Source organism: Salvelinus sp. IW2-2015, linkage group LG27 (assembly GCF_002910315.2).
Source record: "Salvelinus sp. IW2-2015 linkage group LG27, ASM291031v2, whole genome shotgun sequence".
Classification (NCBI taxonomy): Eukaryota; Metazoa; Chordata; class Actinopteri; order Salmoniformes; family Salmonidae; genus Salvelinus; species Salvelinus sp. IW2-2015.
In genome coordinates, this window is record NC_036867.1 from 6,961,675 (window position 1) to 6,976,920 (window position 15,246).

At 42.8% G+C, this 15,246-nt stretch overlaps 1 protein-coding gene across 1 annotated transcript in view; it reads right to left on the minus strand.

Moving 5' to 3' along the window:
• LOC111953872 (piezo-type mechanosensitive ion channel component 2-like) overlaps positions 1-15,246 on the minus strand; it is a 167,413-nt gene that overhangs the window by 72,097 nt on the left and 80,070 nt on the right. Inside the window, exon 5 of the mRNA XM_070435672.1 lies at positions 8,996-9,158. Coding sequence (XP_070291773.1) covers positions 8,996-9,158 — 163 coding nt within the window. The remainder of the gene's footprint in view (positions 1-8,995; positions 9,159-15,246) is intronic.

A 15,246-nucleotide genomic window follows, 5' to 3' on the forward strand; every position in this document is an offset into this window, starting at 1 on the left:
TATGTTAGGTCACCACAAAACCACAATAAGCACAGCCATTTTTCCAGCGAAAGATAGCTTTCACAAAAACCAGAAATAGAGATCAAATTAATCACTAACCTTTGATTATYTTCATCAGATGACACTCATAGGACTTCATGTTACACAATACATGCATGTTTTGTTTGATAAAGTTCATATTTATAACAAAAAATCGGAGTTTACATTTGCGCGTTAGATTCACTAGTTGCAAAAACATCAAGTGATTTTGCATAGCCACATCGTTTCAACAGAAATACTCYTCATAAATGTAGATGATAATACAAGTTATACACATGGAATTATAGATATACCTCTCCTTAATGCAACYGCTGTGTCAGATTTTWAAAAAACTGCAAAAATCTGAGACGGAGCTCAGAACAATAGCCAAATTAGCCGCCATGTTGGACTCAACMGARACCAGAAAATACATGATAAATGTTTCCTTACCTTTGATGAACTTCATCAGAAGGCAGTCCTAGGAATCCCAGGTCCACAATAAATGCTTGATTTGTTCGATAATGTCYGTTATTTATGTCCAATTAGCTACTTTCGAATTGTTTACCAAATKCCCTAACCAAAGTCTCAAAGCGCGTCCACTATAACATGACGAAATGTCCAAAAGTTCCGTTACAGTCAGTAGAAACATGTCAAACGATGTACTGAATCAATCTTTAGAATGTTGTTAACATACATCTTGAATAACGTTCCAACCGGAGAATTACATTGACTTCAATTGACCGATGGAACGGAGCTCACTCTCACGTGAAGGCGCCAGTTCAATGCGTGGGCACCTCATGGAAGTGATTACTCATTCCTGTCTCCTTCGGCCCCCCTTCACATTAGAGTCATCAGACAAAGTTCTATTGACTGTTGACATCTATTGGAAGCCGTAGGAAGTGAAAACCCATCCATATCTCTCTGTATTTTCAATGAGAGCTTGGTTGAAAATCTGGCACCCCCAGAAAATATCCAAACAGGAAGTGGAACCTCTCAGGTTTTTGCCTGCCATAWGAGTTCTGTTATACTCACAGACATAATTCAAACAGTTTTAGAAACTTCAGAGTGTTTTCTATCCAATACTAATAATAATATGCATATATTAGCAACTATGACATAGGAGCAGGCCGTTTACTCTGGGCACCTCTGTGCACCTTTCATCCAAGCTACTCAATACTGCCCCTTCAGCCATAAGAAGTTAATGTGATATTTCAGTTTTTTTATTTAATACATTTGAATAAGGCTATAACGTAACCAAATGTGGAAAAAGTCAAAGGRTCTGAATACTTTCCGAATGCACTGTATATGGGATCAGTAACATAGCGACTCATTAACCTTACACCCTAAAGATATCAAACTAAGAGGGGCCCCTAGATTTAAGGCAGAGTGAACTATAGGTGGAGCCACCCTGTAAGGGTGAAGTCTAGGATCAGAGTGGTGGGTTTCAGTAGGCATCAGTAGCGGCCACCATTGTCTTGTCCCTTTCCTACAGTAGCTTCTAGCTAGTATCAGCTAGCTACATCTGTAACTAGTTCACTACCATTGACTAGCCTACAGACTAGCCCACAGGTCCATGGACTAGCTATAGCATCACAGTGAGCCTGTAYATTGGCAAGTGTGATGACTAGGCTGTGGAGTTGTGAGAGAGCCAGCCAGTGATCAGAGCAGAGCAGAAAGGAGTACAGCGGGGCAGTATGGTGGTGAGGTTCTAATTAGCCCCTGAGTCATACAGCTGTAAAGGACCCTGCCAAGGGAGGGTGGGGGGGGCACATACCAACTCATTACCACTCCACAACACGCTGTACACTTGGAGAGAACACGTCCCCACACTGCTTTTATTAGGGGAGAGAGAGAGAGAGAGAGAGAGGGCAAGTTTGGAGCAGGAGCTCTGTCCTGGCACTGAGATTCTTTCACTGGCACCAGATGAGGAGCAGTGAGAATACGAGTCATCAGATGAGGAATGGTGAAGATACGAGCCACCAGATGAGGAGCGGGGAAGATACGAGCCACCAAATGAGAAGCGGTGAAGATACGAGCCCCCAAATGAGGAGCGGTGAAGATACGAGCCACCAAATGAGGAGCGGTGAGAATACGAGCCACCAAATGAGAAGCGGTGAAGATACAAGCCACCAAATGAGGAGCGGTGGAGATACGAGCCACCAAATGAGGAGCGGTGAAGATACGAGCCACCAAATGAGGAGTGGTGAGAAATACGAGCCACCAAATGAGGAGTGGGTGAAGATACGAGCCACCAATGAGGAGCGGTGAAGATACGAGCCACCAGAATGAGGAGCGGTGAAGATACGAGCCACCAGATGAGGAGCGGTGAAGATACGAGCCACCAGATGAGGAGCGGTGAAGATACGAGCCACCAGATGAGGAGCGGTGAAGATACGAGCCACCAGATGAGGAGCGGTGAAGATACGAGCCACCAGATGAGGAGCGGCGAAGATACGAGCCACCAGATGAGGAGCAGTGAAGATGCAATCCACCAAGCACATGGCAGCAGAGTGAGAGATGATACAGAGTGGATAAGAGAGGAAGAGAAGACAGGTTAATAGGAGATAAGGGGAAACTATAGAAGACTAGAGGCATGGAGAGAGGACAGGAGATAATAGAACGTGAGAGGAGGAGAGGAAAGGACATACAGGAAGAGAGAGGAAAAAGAGGGAGAGGTAAGAAAGAGAGGAGTCTGGTAACCCTAGCACAAAATAAAATGTATGCACTCACTACTGTACGTCGCTCTGGATAAGAGCGTCTGCTAAATTACTAAAATGTTAATGTGAAATGTAGCACTGCCGCTGTCGAAAACACAACACCAGCTAATGTCGACCAGATGTGTCTCCTTCCCCTGGCRCTGGAATGCAAATGTATTGTTAATGGGAGCAAAACAGACAAAGATTAGGAAGTGCTGGTGCGCTGTGAGCGGCACATTCCGCGGCAACACAAATATTGAGCTAAGACTAATGTTGCACGAATTAGGATTTTCGCAGGTTTACAGTGCCTTTTGTAAAGTAWTCAGACCGCTTTACTTTTTCCACATTTGGGTAGGTTACAGCCTTATTCTAAAATTGGAGAAGAAAAAAAACATTTAATCAATCGACACACAATACCTCATAATGACAAAGCAAAAACAGGATTTTAGAAATGTTTGCTAATTTCAAARCAAAAAAAAACTGGACTATTACATTTACATAAGTATTCAGAACCTTTACTCAGTACTTTGTTGAAGCACCTTTGGTAGCGATTACAGCCTCGAGTCTTCTTGGGTATGACGCTACAAGTTTGGCACACCTGTATATAGACAGGTGTGTGCCTTTCCAAATTATGTCCAATCAATTCAATTTACCACAGGTGGACTCCAATCAAGTTGTAGAAACATCTCAAGGATGATCAATGGAAACAGGATGCACCTGAGCTCAATTTTGAGTCTCATAGCAAAGGGTCTGAATACTAATGTAAATAAGGTATTTCTGTTTTTTATTTTTAATAAAACTGTTTTTACTTTGTCATTATTGGGTATTGTGTGTAGATTATTTAATCAATTTTAGAAAAAGGCTGTAACGTAACAAAATGTGGAAAAGGTCAAGGGGTCTGAATACTTTCCGAAGGCATGTGTTCTTGCGGTTTAGGGCCGCACGATTCCATCGGCATAGGAGAGAATATGAACAAACCTAATAAAATATTCAATTCAAAATCCAATCGCCACCCGACACCTGTAGGTTGGGGTTTAGTCGGTTGGCGTTTAGACAGCTTGGTGATTAACACACAGAGAAAGTCAAAATGAGTAGTGGTGGGGATTACACAAACACATCCCTACAATTATTAATAGGCATGAAAAATGAACCCCAGACTTCAGTCAAAGTGAATTATTGAATTACAGATGGACAGCCAACGAGAGAGAGAGAGAGAGAGAGAGAGAGAGAGAGAGAGAGAGAGAGAGACGGAGAGCTGTGCCCATGGAGACAGGAGCCCAACATTGGGAGCCGAGCATCTTTTTAATAAAGGTAATGCTTTTATGTCTCAGAGTCAGACAGAGTCAGATCTAACATGAACCACACACTCCACTTAGAGTAAAAGACATTAGGCGGTGGATATTAATGTTGTGTTTCCTGTGTCCTGCCAACAGTAAATCAGTCTGGTGCCTCACCTGTCACTGTGTCACGGTCTCAGAGGCATCCCATACATGTAATAACTGTGACTCACCCTGGCACCACATAAATCAGGCTGGTGTCAAAGCAGGCCATCTATACGACAGTGATTGCAAAACAAGATGTGGCTCAAGGAGGGAGGAGAAAACCATCAAGAGTAAACACATGACATGCCAAAACGTTGGGAGAAAACTAGGCAGAGTGTTTGCAGCCAGGTCAAATACTGGCCTATGAGACAGAGAGGGAGAAAACTAGGCAGAGTGTTCACAGCCACGTCAAATACTGGCCTATGAGACAGAGGGAGAAAAACTAGCAGAGTTTAGCACCAGTAAATACTCTATGACACAGACGTGGGAGAAAACTAGGCAGGTGTTCAGCACCAGGTCAAATACTGGCCTATGAACAGAGGGGAGAAAAACTAGGCAGAGTGTTCACAGCCACGGTCAAATACTGCCTATGAGACAGAGGGGAGAAAACTAGGCAGAGTTTCAGCCACGGTAAATACTGGCCTATGAGACAGAGGGGAGAAAACTAGTCAGAGTGTTCACAGCCACGTCAAATACTGCCTATGAGACCAGAGGGGGAGAAAACTAGGCAGAGTGTAGCAGCAGGCAAATACTGGCCTATGAGACAGAGGGGGAGAAAACTAGCAGAGTGTTAGCAGCCACGTCAAATACTGGCCTATGAGACAGAGGGGAAAAACTAAGCAGAGTGTTAGCAGCAGGTCAAATACTGGCCTATGAGACAGAGGGGGGAAAACTAAGCAGAGTGTTAGCAGCCGGTCAAATACTGGCCTATTAGAACAGAGGGGAGAGAAAACTAGCAGAGTGTTAGCAGCCAGGTCAAATACTGGCCTATGAGACAGAGGGGGAGAGAAACTAAGCAGAGTGTTAGCATCAGGTCAAATACTGGCCTATGAGACAGAGGGGAGAAAACTAAGCAGATGTTAGCAGCAGGTCAAATACTGGCCATGAGACAGAGGGGGAGAAAACTAAGCAGAGTGTTAGCAGCCAGGTCAAATACTGCCTATGAACAGAGGGGAGAAAACTAAGCAGAGTGTTAGCAGTCAGGTCCAAATACTGCCATGAGAACAGAGGGGGAGAAAACTAAGCAAGAGTGTTAGCAGCCAGGTCAAATACTGGCCTATGAGACAGAGGGGAGAAACACGTAGGACTAAGGTAAAAGTAAATGCGACTGGCCCTATGAATGACAGAGAGGGAGAAAACTAAGCAGACTACAAGTGTTAGCAGCCAGGTCAAATACTGGCCTATGAGACAGAGGGGGAGACGCCAAAATCAGAGAATAAGGAAAAAAATAAGCAGGACTCCAAGACTTTTTGCAAAAGCTGGTCTGAGCCACATGGCCGAAAACAGCTCGACCTTGGAACAGGACGCACGCTGGTGTGTGTTAAATGAAGGCAGAAAAAAACAGAGAGTTGCAGGGAACGGGCCACATAACGAAGGCCAAGCGAAGGTGCCAGGGAGCTATGGATCAATCGAGGTATTGTGGAAGACGGTACTCRAGTTAAAGTCAACGAGCAGAACCGAGTCACACAAGCCCAAGGTCGCAGAGGGTCACCAGGGTTCAGGAGAGGGGGTGCCTTCAGAAAGTATTCATATCCCTTGACTTATTCCACATKTTATTSTGCTCCAGCCTGAATAAAACATTTATTAAATAGATGACAAAGTGAAAACATGTYTTTRGAAATGTTGGCAAATGTATTGAAAATAAAATACAGATATATAATTACATAAGTATTAACATCACTTTGTAGAAGCACCTTTGGCAACGATTACAACTGAGTCTTTCTTGGTTAGTCTCGAAGAGATTTCCACACCTGGATTGTGCAACATTTGCCCACTATTCAAGCAAACTGGTTGGTGATCATTGCTTGACAACCATTTTCAGGTCTTGCCATAGATTTTCAAGTAGATTTAAGTCAAAACAGTAACTCGGCAACCCAGGAACATTCACTGTCTTCTTGGTAAGCAACTCCAGTGTAGATTTGTCCTTGTGTTTTAGGTTATTTTCCTGCTGAAAGGTGAATTMATCTCCCAGTGTCTGGTGGAAAGCAAACTGAACCAGGTTTTCCTCTAGGATTTTGCCTGTGCTTAGCGCCATTCCATTTTTATCCTGAAAAACTCCCCAGTCCTTAATGATTACAAGCATACCCATAACATGATGCAGCCACCACTATGCTTGACAATATGGAGAGTGGTAGTCAGTAATGTTTTGTATTGGATTTGCCCCAAACATAACACTTTGTATTTAGGGCAAATGTTCATTGCTTTGCCACATTTCTTGCAGTATTATTTTAGTGTTTTCTTTGCAAACAGGATGCATGTTTTGTAATATTTTTATTCTGTACATGCTTCCTTCTTTTCACTCTGTCAATTAGGTTAATACTGTGGAGTGACTACAATGTTGTTGATCCATCCTCAGTTTTCTCCTATCACAGCCATTAAACTCTGTAAATGTTATAAAGTCACCATTGGCATCATGATGAAATCCATGAGTGGTTTCCTTCCTCTCCGTCAACTGAGTTAGGAGGACGCCTGTATCTTTGTAATGACTGGATGTATTGATACACCATCCAAAGTGTAATTAATAACTTCACCATGCTCAAAGGGATATTCAATGTCTGCTATTTTTTATACATTTTAAATCTACCAACAGGTGCCCTTCTTTGTGAGGCATTGGAAAACCTCAATGGTCTTTGTGGTTGAATCTGTGTTTGAAATTCACTGCTCGACTGAAGGACCTTACAGAGAATTATGTGACTTGTTAAGCACATTTTTACTCCTGAACTTATTTAGGCCTGACATAACAAAGGGGTTAAATAATTATTGTCTCAAAACATTTCAGCTTTTCATTTTTAATTAATTTGTAATTAATTTTGAAAAAATCATAAATTTTTTACATTATGAGGTACTGTGTGTAGGCCAGTGACAAAAAAAATCTAAATTCAATCCATTTTAAATTCAGGCTGTAACACAACAAAATGTGGAAAAAGTCAAGGGGTGCGAATACTTTCTGAATGCACTGTATGGGCGTCACTCTCTCTGCTATGGTCTTGGCCAGCAGAACAAGGCTACAACAAGAACCAAAGGGCCCAAATTGGACATGTGTTCACAGTTCCCCAACTAGCCAACAGCCGAATGAAGTGACTACAAAAATATGACCTTTTCTTCACGGCTGCTGAGAGAAACACAACATTCTTATTCTGAGGGAGGGAAAAAGAACATCAGGCCTTTGTCATAACTTTAATTTGGAGAACCGCTTGGTGGAGACTTTTTTACAATAAGGGGCTCTTAAATTGAATCAAGCGATCAAGTTCAAACAGTTCCAAGTACTGAACTTAATGCCATAAAATGGTTACAATAAGATTACATGCTTTTCATTTTTACTGCATTAATAATTGGGTATATCAATGCAATGTTTAGCTGGTGCAACACTCCTTAATTATCCACTGCCCGAAAGAATCCTTTAGACTGATGATACTCAACTTTAGTAAAAACCACATGGTCAACTAAATCTAGATATCTAGATTCTTGTACAGCAATATACATTTAGAATGACCCATTTATACGGTAACCACAGTTGGAATGACCCATTTATATGATAACCATTGTTGGAATGACCCATTTTATACGGTAACCATTGTTGGAATGACCCATTTTATACGGTAACCATTGTAGGAATGGCCCCTCCATCACCCACAAAACATAATGAACAAAGACAAATTCACATCCGCATTGAGGAATATGACAAAGCCCCCCAATTTCCTGTTCGGCTGCCGAATGCAATCTCTTTGGCTGCCGAGACCCAACCCGGGACCCATTTCAAGAGAGTTGCTGTGTTTCTCATCAACTGACCTTAACCTATCCCCACCCTCTCTTTCGTTTCTCACTTGTACAACAGCTATCTCGTCTCCGAGGCATTTCATCTAGACCTACATCTGTGTTGTGGCCGGTGTTCTGCCAGATGAACAGGCTCCACCAGTGTGTGTGTGTGTTGCCAGAACAACATAGTGGCTCCAGAGGGAAAGAAGCTTTCCAACACACTCAGGGAGGCTGATCAAACACAGCAGTAGTCCCCCTTCACTAGGGAAAGAGAGAGAATCACAGTCCTGGGAAAAAYCCCCCCCCCCCACCCCCCCACACACACACACATGCACAAACACATACACACACGCACACAAATGATGGCTGTTTGGTATTCATCCAGACAGTAATGTGCTTCACTTATTACGCTCTCCCGGAGCTGCAAGGTCTAATTTAGTGCACCTGGAAGTGAGCAGCCAACAGCCCCCCTGCTATAAAATAGGAAGACGGATTGCAGCTCGCTGAGAGACCAGCGCACTGGAGACAGTGTGTGTGTGTTTTGATGACCAAACATATCCCCAAGATGAGGAAGGGTGGAGTCTTTGGTTGGATTACTGAGGATTAACATGTAATGTTAAGGAGTTAAGAGCTTACACTTTCACTGATTGCACAACTTTCTGTTGTGGTAACCAAACTGCCCCAGGAATTCTCTACTCTAACCCCAGATAAGTTCAGTGTAAGCCCAATTTTACCCAAAAATATCGGAACAGGACAGACGGAGGACAGCAGAGTATTTGGAGTGAGTTTATCTTTACAAGACAAAGTTAAAGTATTTGTTTCTTCGGGTTCTGTTAGTCTTGTCATTACTCTTCTGTAAGTTCCTGGCCTTTATTGCGCTGTATTACGTCAGACATTGATAAGGCTGTTGGGAGTTTAGGGTTCCCATCTAAATCCAAATAGACCAGGGCCCAACGTTTGTCTGTAGAGAGATGATGAGCTCACCTGATCTGGCTCGCAATTGGCGTTGTGCTGCTGCGACGTGTCTTTCACCTGCTGCTTCTCCTCCAGACTCAGGCACAGCAGCCACGTGACCAGGCCCGCCACGAACATGCCGATGTCTGGGACGAACACACGGATCCCGTTCCCTGCATCGGCACCTCGGACACTGCACACACGGACAGAGAGAAACAAGGAAAAATTGTAAGCCAATCAGGATAGATGAGATGAGGATAAATGCTTTGAGTGTTATTCTGTCATTTTCAGATGCAGTAGCCTATACTGTATTGTTTTATAAGGTTTCCTGTAAGTTGAGTGTCGATATTTGACGCCAGCATTGATCAAATGAAAACTGTACCAATTATACTTCAATTGTACATTTACAATCTATGTCTTTACCACGAAACGATGGTAAACACAACGTGGTGTGGTTAAGAGCTAGTTTATATATAATGCAAAACATTCCTCTTAATGGCTTTTATGGATCATAACAAAGTAGAGTAATCGTTAAATAGTTTACAGTCTGAATTCCTCTTCTATAAATATATGGGTGCAGTATTTCCTCTTATACCTGACTGGTAACAAAATGAAGGCCAACCACATTCATTCATATTCCAATATTGTTGACAGGAATTGTTTTCTCACGCAAAACACGGTGGATTGGTTATTGAAGTAAATCAGAGGCTCAATGTAAAGGTAAACAAAGTAGGTATAAGGAAATGGCTATATAACGTCAAAGTACAGCTGGTCTATACATTGTGTACTATACATTGTCCAATACATCGTCTCTATACATTGTGTCCTACACATTGTGTACTATACACTGTCCTATACATTGTCCTATACATCGTCTCTATACATTGTGTCCTATACATTGTGTCCTATACATTGTGTACTATCCATTGTGTACTATACACAATGTTTTACAGGCCTTTCTCCACCCACACCAATAAAAGCATGGCCTGTATTACATTTTTAACAAATGTCATAAAAAAGGTGCATTCTAACTTCCAAAACCCCCTTCGAGCTAAAATAACGCCTGAGATGAAATTAAGTTTTACGGGTGCCCTTTGCTCAGTAGTGCACTGCGCTAGCCTCTTAAAATACACTGAAAACATTTTGTTCCACAGAAAAGGCGTGGGTTATTCCCACTGTCCTCCCTGTTACAGCGCTGGTCCGGCTGGTTCTTATTTCCCATGCTCTGGAAGTGTATGCTGTGCTGTATCCGTTACAGTGGGCCCAACTCTGGTCCCCCTCTATTGGCCCAAAAAACATCTCTAATGAAATTAAACCATCCAATCCTTACCATGGCCTTCTTTCAATGCCACCGCCCCAACCCCAATTTCAATCGAAAAGCGTAACTTCTCAACTTTTCTATTTGCTCAGGTTCAAAGCAGTGAGCAGCAACACTAGGCAGATGTGAGAGAGAAGAAAAGTTTTTAAAAAACAGCTGAAGTTACATTTTCAGAGAAACCTTTTGAGCTCCATTTTCTGTTAGTGAATTGGGAGTGTGGGTGCGCAGTGCTGGCTTCTGGCTGGTAGGGAGCTTTTCATAAGAGGCCGCGGTGGGAGCACACAACACAGTACAYCCTCTATGAACCAAAGACAGCTCAGGAGGCTGGTATTTCTGGTGAGTCATAGTGCAATGCACTCTGGGAGACTGTGTGATCTGGGTGGGACCTAGACATCACCAGACACACGGCCAGGGACACCGTGGGAGAGCACAAGGAGCTTAACATTAGTGATGATGTTCCGAAAAAGAGCAAGGTCAAACAAGAAAAAACCAATCTATATATTAGTGTGTAAACAGTCAGTTAGTTTGGAAGGGATGACCGAGTCTAAAGGTAGGGTAGAAAGACTGACAGGGAATTGGATTCTGTTATCAGTTTGAAGGCGTCAAGGAAGGCACTTTTAAAAAGCAGGTAGCCATTGCACAGGAACCTCTCCCCAAGAGGCCAATGGCAGTTGGGCCCCTGTGATGCTATTAGAAGAAATGGCTGTATAATCTCAGGATATTCAGGATATACTGCCACAAGCAGTAGATGGATATCCGAGTTTTCGCATGCTTGTTTTGCTTTGTTGTTGTGTTGCATAAAACGTTAAACAAATGTTTGGATTCCCATGGTGCTCGCTCCGCATGAACCCCTACGTTCAAAGGCGAGCGGCCAGGGGAGGGCACAGACGCAGACGCTTTGAACCGAGCGATATTTGCCTTCGTAAAAACATTTATAAGCTGCAGACGGCGCTAGTTAACACACTAGATAAAAACACATGAAAAAAAACGGGGGCCCAAATAGCAGAGTCAACAAAAGCTCTTTGTAATGAAGCCTCTCTGTGTCTAAACGGTTTGCTTCTCTCTCGCCGTTTAAAGAGTCTTTCATCTCAGTCCTGCTCATAAAGACAGAGCTGTGGAGTTGTGAGCTGGCAACAGAAACCCTTGCACATGGCATTGATTTGGGACCGAAGATAATACGGGTGTGATAAATAACCACCTTTAACCATCTCTACTCCAGGAAGCGGCATTAAAGGGGAGGCCATCAATGTGGCTAGATGAACTGTACAGATTTAGCCTGTCAGTCTCATCTCTGGAAAGATATCTTGTCTTCATAGAAGAAGAAATGTAACTGGTTGATGGATACAGTGACAGGCTGCTACCGAGAGTGAACAGAGCTATCTGTTGACTGGCAGTTAATTTCGGAAGCCATAACAAAATGTTGCACTAGCTAGCGAGCTAACTCGATTTAGCTGTTATGAGAGACTAACTGGCACTGGACTTGTGGCCTTGAGGGCACACTGGCACGTCTATCAATGGGGCATAGGAGTAGACTGTGGGCCCCTGGCTCTCCAGGGTGCCCAGCAGGGCTCCAACACACCAAGGTGCCAGAGAGGGAATAGACAGCTCAGAGTACAGCCAAGACAAGGTTGTTCAAACTAATACACACAAACCTGTGATATGGATTTCAACCTGAATCCTAGAAAGTCTTCAACACAACTATTTGCATTTACAGTAACCATTTAACCATTTCAAAATACACATGTCATCTAGTTTTGAAGATATCAAAACTACCCACATCAGAATAGAAATAACTCCAATTCATAGAGGCCTAATAATAATATGATTTGAAGAAAATTACTGCAATCACGATGACAAACTTAGAATGATCAAGGATCTTGACTCTAGATCTTAGAAGATTATTTCTCTTGGTGTTTTWTTTTTATTGTTAAAATAGCTTAGAAGATCCTAAAAGATCTTGGAGGACTTTGCTTTCACMTACTTCCACTATTGTACCTTTTGTTTGCTCTACACTCGACATGCCAAATGTATTKAATTCACAAATCCACAAAAACATGATCTGCTTCCTCCCCTCTTTCAATCACAGTCAACTACAACTCAATCATTCAACAGCTTGCATTGGCACATGGTACATGTTAACGAATGCACTGTGAAAAGTCATTAAATACAATTTCCCAAAGAGGAATCTCATTAATTCATTGATTTCGGTACCAGAACACCCCATGAGAGTGATAATATGGAGTCCATGACCCAATAATGACAGACCACTAAGATCATTGACTGGAGGACATCTGAGTGAATAGGTTTGAAATTCCTGACTGAACGTATCTCAACGACCTAGCGGGATATCTGGTTGTCCCATAATCCAATCAGATCTCTCGTGCAAGTTCCTAATGAATTATCGCAGGTTTCCACTATTGTTTGTTCCAGGTCCATCAAATTGAATCAAATTGTATTTGTCACATGCGCCGAATACAACAGGTTACAACCACCACAGTGAAATGCTTACTTACAAGCTCTTTCCCAACGATGCAGAGTTCAAGAAGAAGAAAAAAAAGATGTAAACACATGAGAAATAAAACATAGAAAAATGAAGGAGTACCAATACCATATCAATGTGCAGGAATATGTGGTAATTGAGGTAGATATGTAAAGAGCATTCGGAAAGTATTCAGACCCCTTGACTTTTTCCACATTTCGTTACGTTACAGCCTTATTCTAAAATGGATTACATCGTTCCCCCCCCCCCCTCATCAATCTACATATAATACACCATAATGACAAAGCAAAACTCTTATTTTTATTTTAGCAAAATTCTTACAAATAAAAAACTGATATCACATTTACATAAGTATTCAGACTTTTTACTTTGTTGAAGCACCTATGGCAGCAATTACAGCCTTGAGTCTTGGGTACGAAGCTACAAGCTTGGCACACCTGTATTTGGGGAGTTTCTCCCATTCTTCTCTGCAGATCCATCAAGCTCTATCAGGTTGGATGGGGAGCGTCGCTGCACAGCTATTTTCAGGTCTCTTCACAGATGTTCGATCGGGTTCAAGTCCAGGCTCTGGCTGGGCCATTCAAGGACATTCAGAGACTTGTCCCGAAGTCACTCCTGCGTTGTCTTGGCTGTGTGCTTAGGGTTGTTGTACTGTTGGAAGGTGAACCTTCACCCCAGTCTGAGGTCCTGAGTGCTCTGGAGCAAGTTTTCATCAAGGAGCTCTCTGTACTTTGCTCCGTTCATCTTTCCCTCGATCCTGACTAGTCTCCCAGTCCCTGTCGCTGAAAAACATCTCCAGTGGCTTCTGTCTGGCCACTCTACCATAAAGGCCTGATTGGTGGAGTGCTGCAGAGATGGTTGTCCTTCTGGAAAGTTCTCCCATCTCCACAGGGAACTCTGGCACTCTATCAGAGTGACTATTGGGTTCATGGTCACCTCCCTGACCAAGGCCCTTCTCCCCCGATTGCTCAGTTTGTCCGGGTGGCCAGTTCTAGGAAGAGTCTTGGTGGTTCCAAACTTCTTCCGTTTCAGTATGATGGAGGCCACTGTGTTCTTGGGGACCTTTAATGCTGAAGACATTTTTTTGGTACCCTTCCCCAGATCTGTTCCTCGACACAATCCTGTCTTGGACCTCTACGGACATTCTTTCGACCTCATGGCTTGGTTTCTGCTCTGACATGCACTGCCAACTGTGGGACCTTATATAGACAGATGTGTTCCTTTTCATATCATATCCAATCAATTGAGTTTACCACRTGTGGACTCAAATCAAGTTGTAGAAACCACTCAAGGGTGATCAATGGAAACAGGATGCACCTGAGCTCAATTTCGAGTCTCATAGCAAAGGGTCTGAATACTAATTTAAATAAGGTATTTCTGCTTTTAGTTTTTTATAAATTTGCAAACATTTCTAAAAACCTGTTTTCACTTTGTCATTATGGGGTTTTGTGTGGAGATTGATGAGGGGAAAAAATGATTTAATCAATTTTAGAAGAAGGCTGTAACGTAGCAAAATGTGGAAAAACTCAAGGGGCCTGAATACTTTCCGAATGCACTGTACATAGGCAGGGGTAAAGTGACTAGGCATCAGGATATATAATACTTAAATTAAAAAGAAGTAGCAGCATATATGGTGTGTGTGTGTGTGTGTGTGTGTGTGTGTGTATGTAGATAGACACCTGTGAGTATGCTATAGCCAGTGCAGGTAGAATCAATGCAGATATTCCATACAGCTAGAGCGGGTAGTCATTGATTAGCTGTTCAGCGGTCCAGTTGCTTGGAGATAGAAGCTGTCTCAGATCTTGTTGGTACGAGACCTGATGCTCTGGTACCGCTTGGGTGGATGGAGTCCTTGGTAAGTTTCTGGGCTTTCCTCAGACACATCAGAGCTGGGAGAGCATGTCGTTCATCAAAGAAGATGGAGGAAATGTGAACACAGATCATATTTAACAATTATGTGAATAAGTCGGTAGCCCAGGAGTTATGTGGCTGGGGTGGATTTAAGTATAGAGAAAAACAACCCAGGTTTAAGTGCTTTGATACCTATACTTTGAAAGGATTGTCTGTAAGCCACGGATTTGTGCATGATCAGCATACGATTCGGATCCAAGCCCTTCAGCCCTCCAAGCACGGCTTCAGTAGACTGTTTAACATGAATACCATAATCATCAGCTAGTATCTCTCAACAAATCCAAATGTCCTGAATATCATGGACCTTACACGCACACAAAATGTGGTTTTGTTTATGGAATCCAAACATGGAGATGGTTAATTGACATAAGCAAAGATGTATTTACGAGTGTCAGGGGGCAAGGTGCTCTCTTTAGTTTGAGTTTCTGGAGCAGACCATCTCCTGCCACATGTCAACACAGACAGACAGACAGACAGACAGACAGACAGACAGACAGACAGACAGACAGACAGACAGACAGACAGACAGACAGACAGACAGACAGACAGACA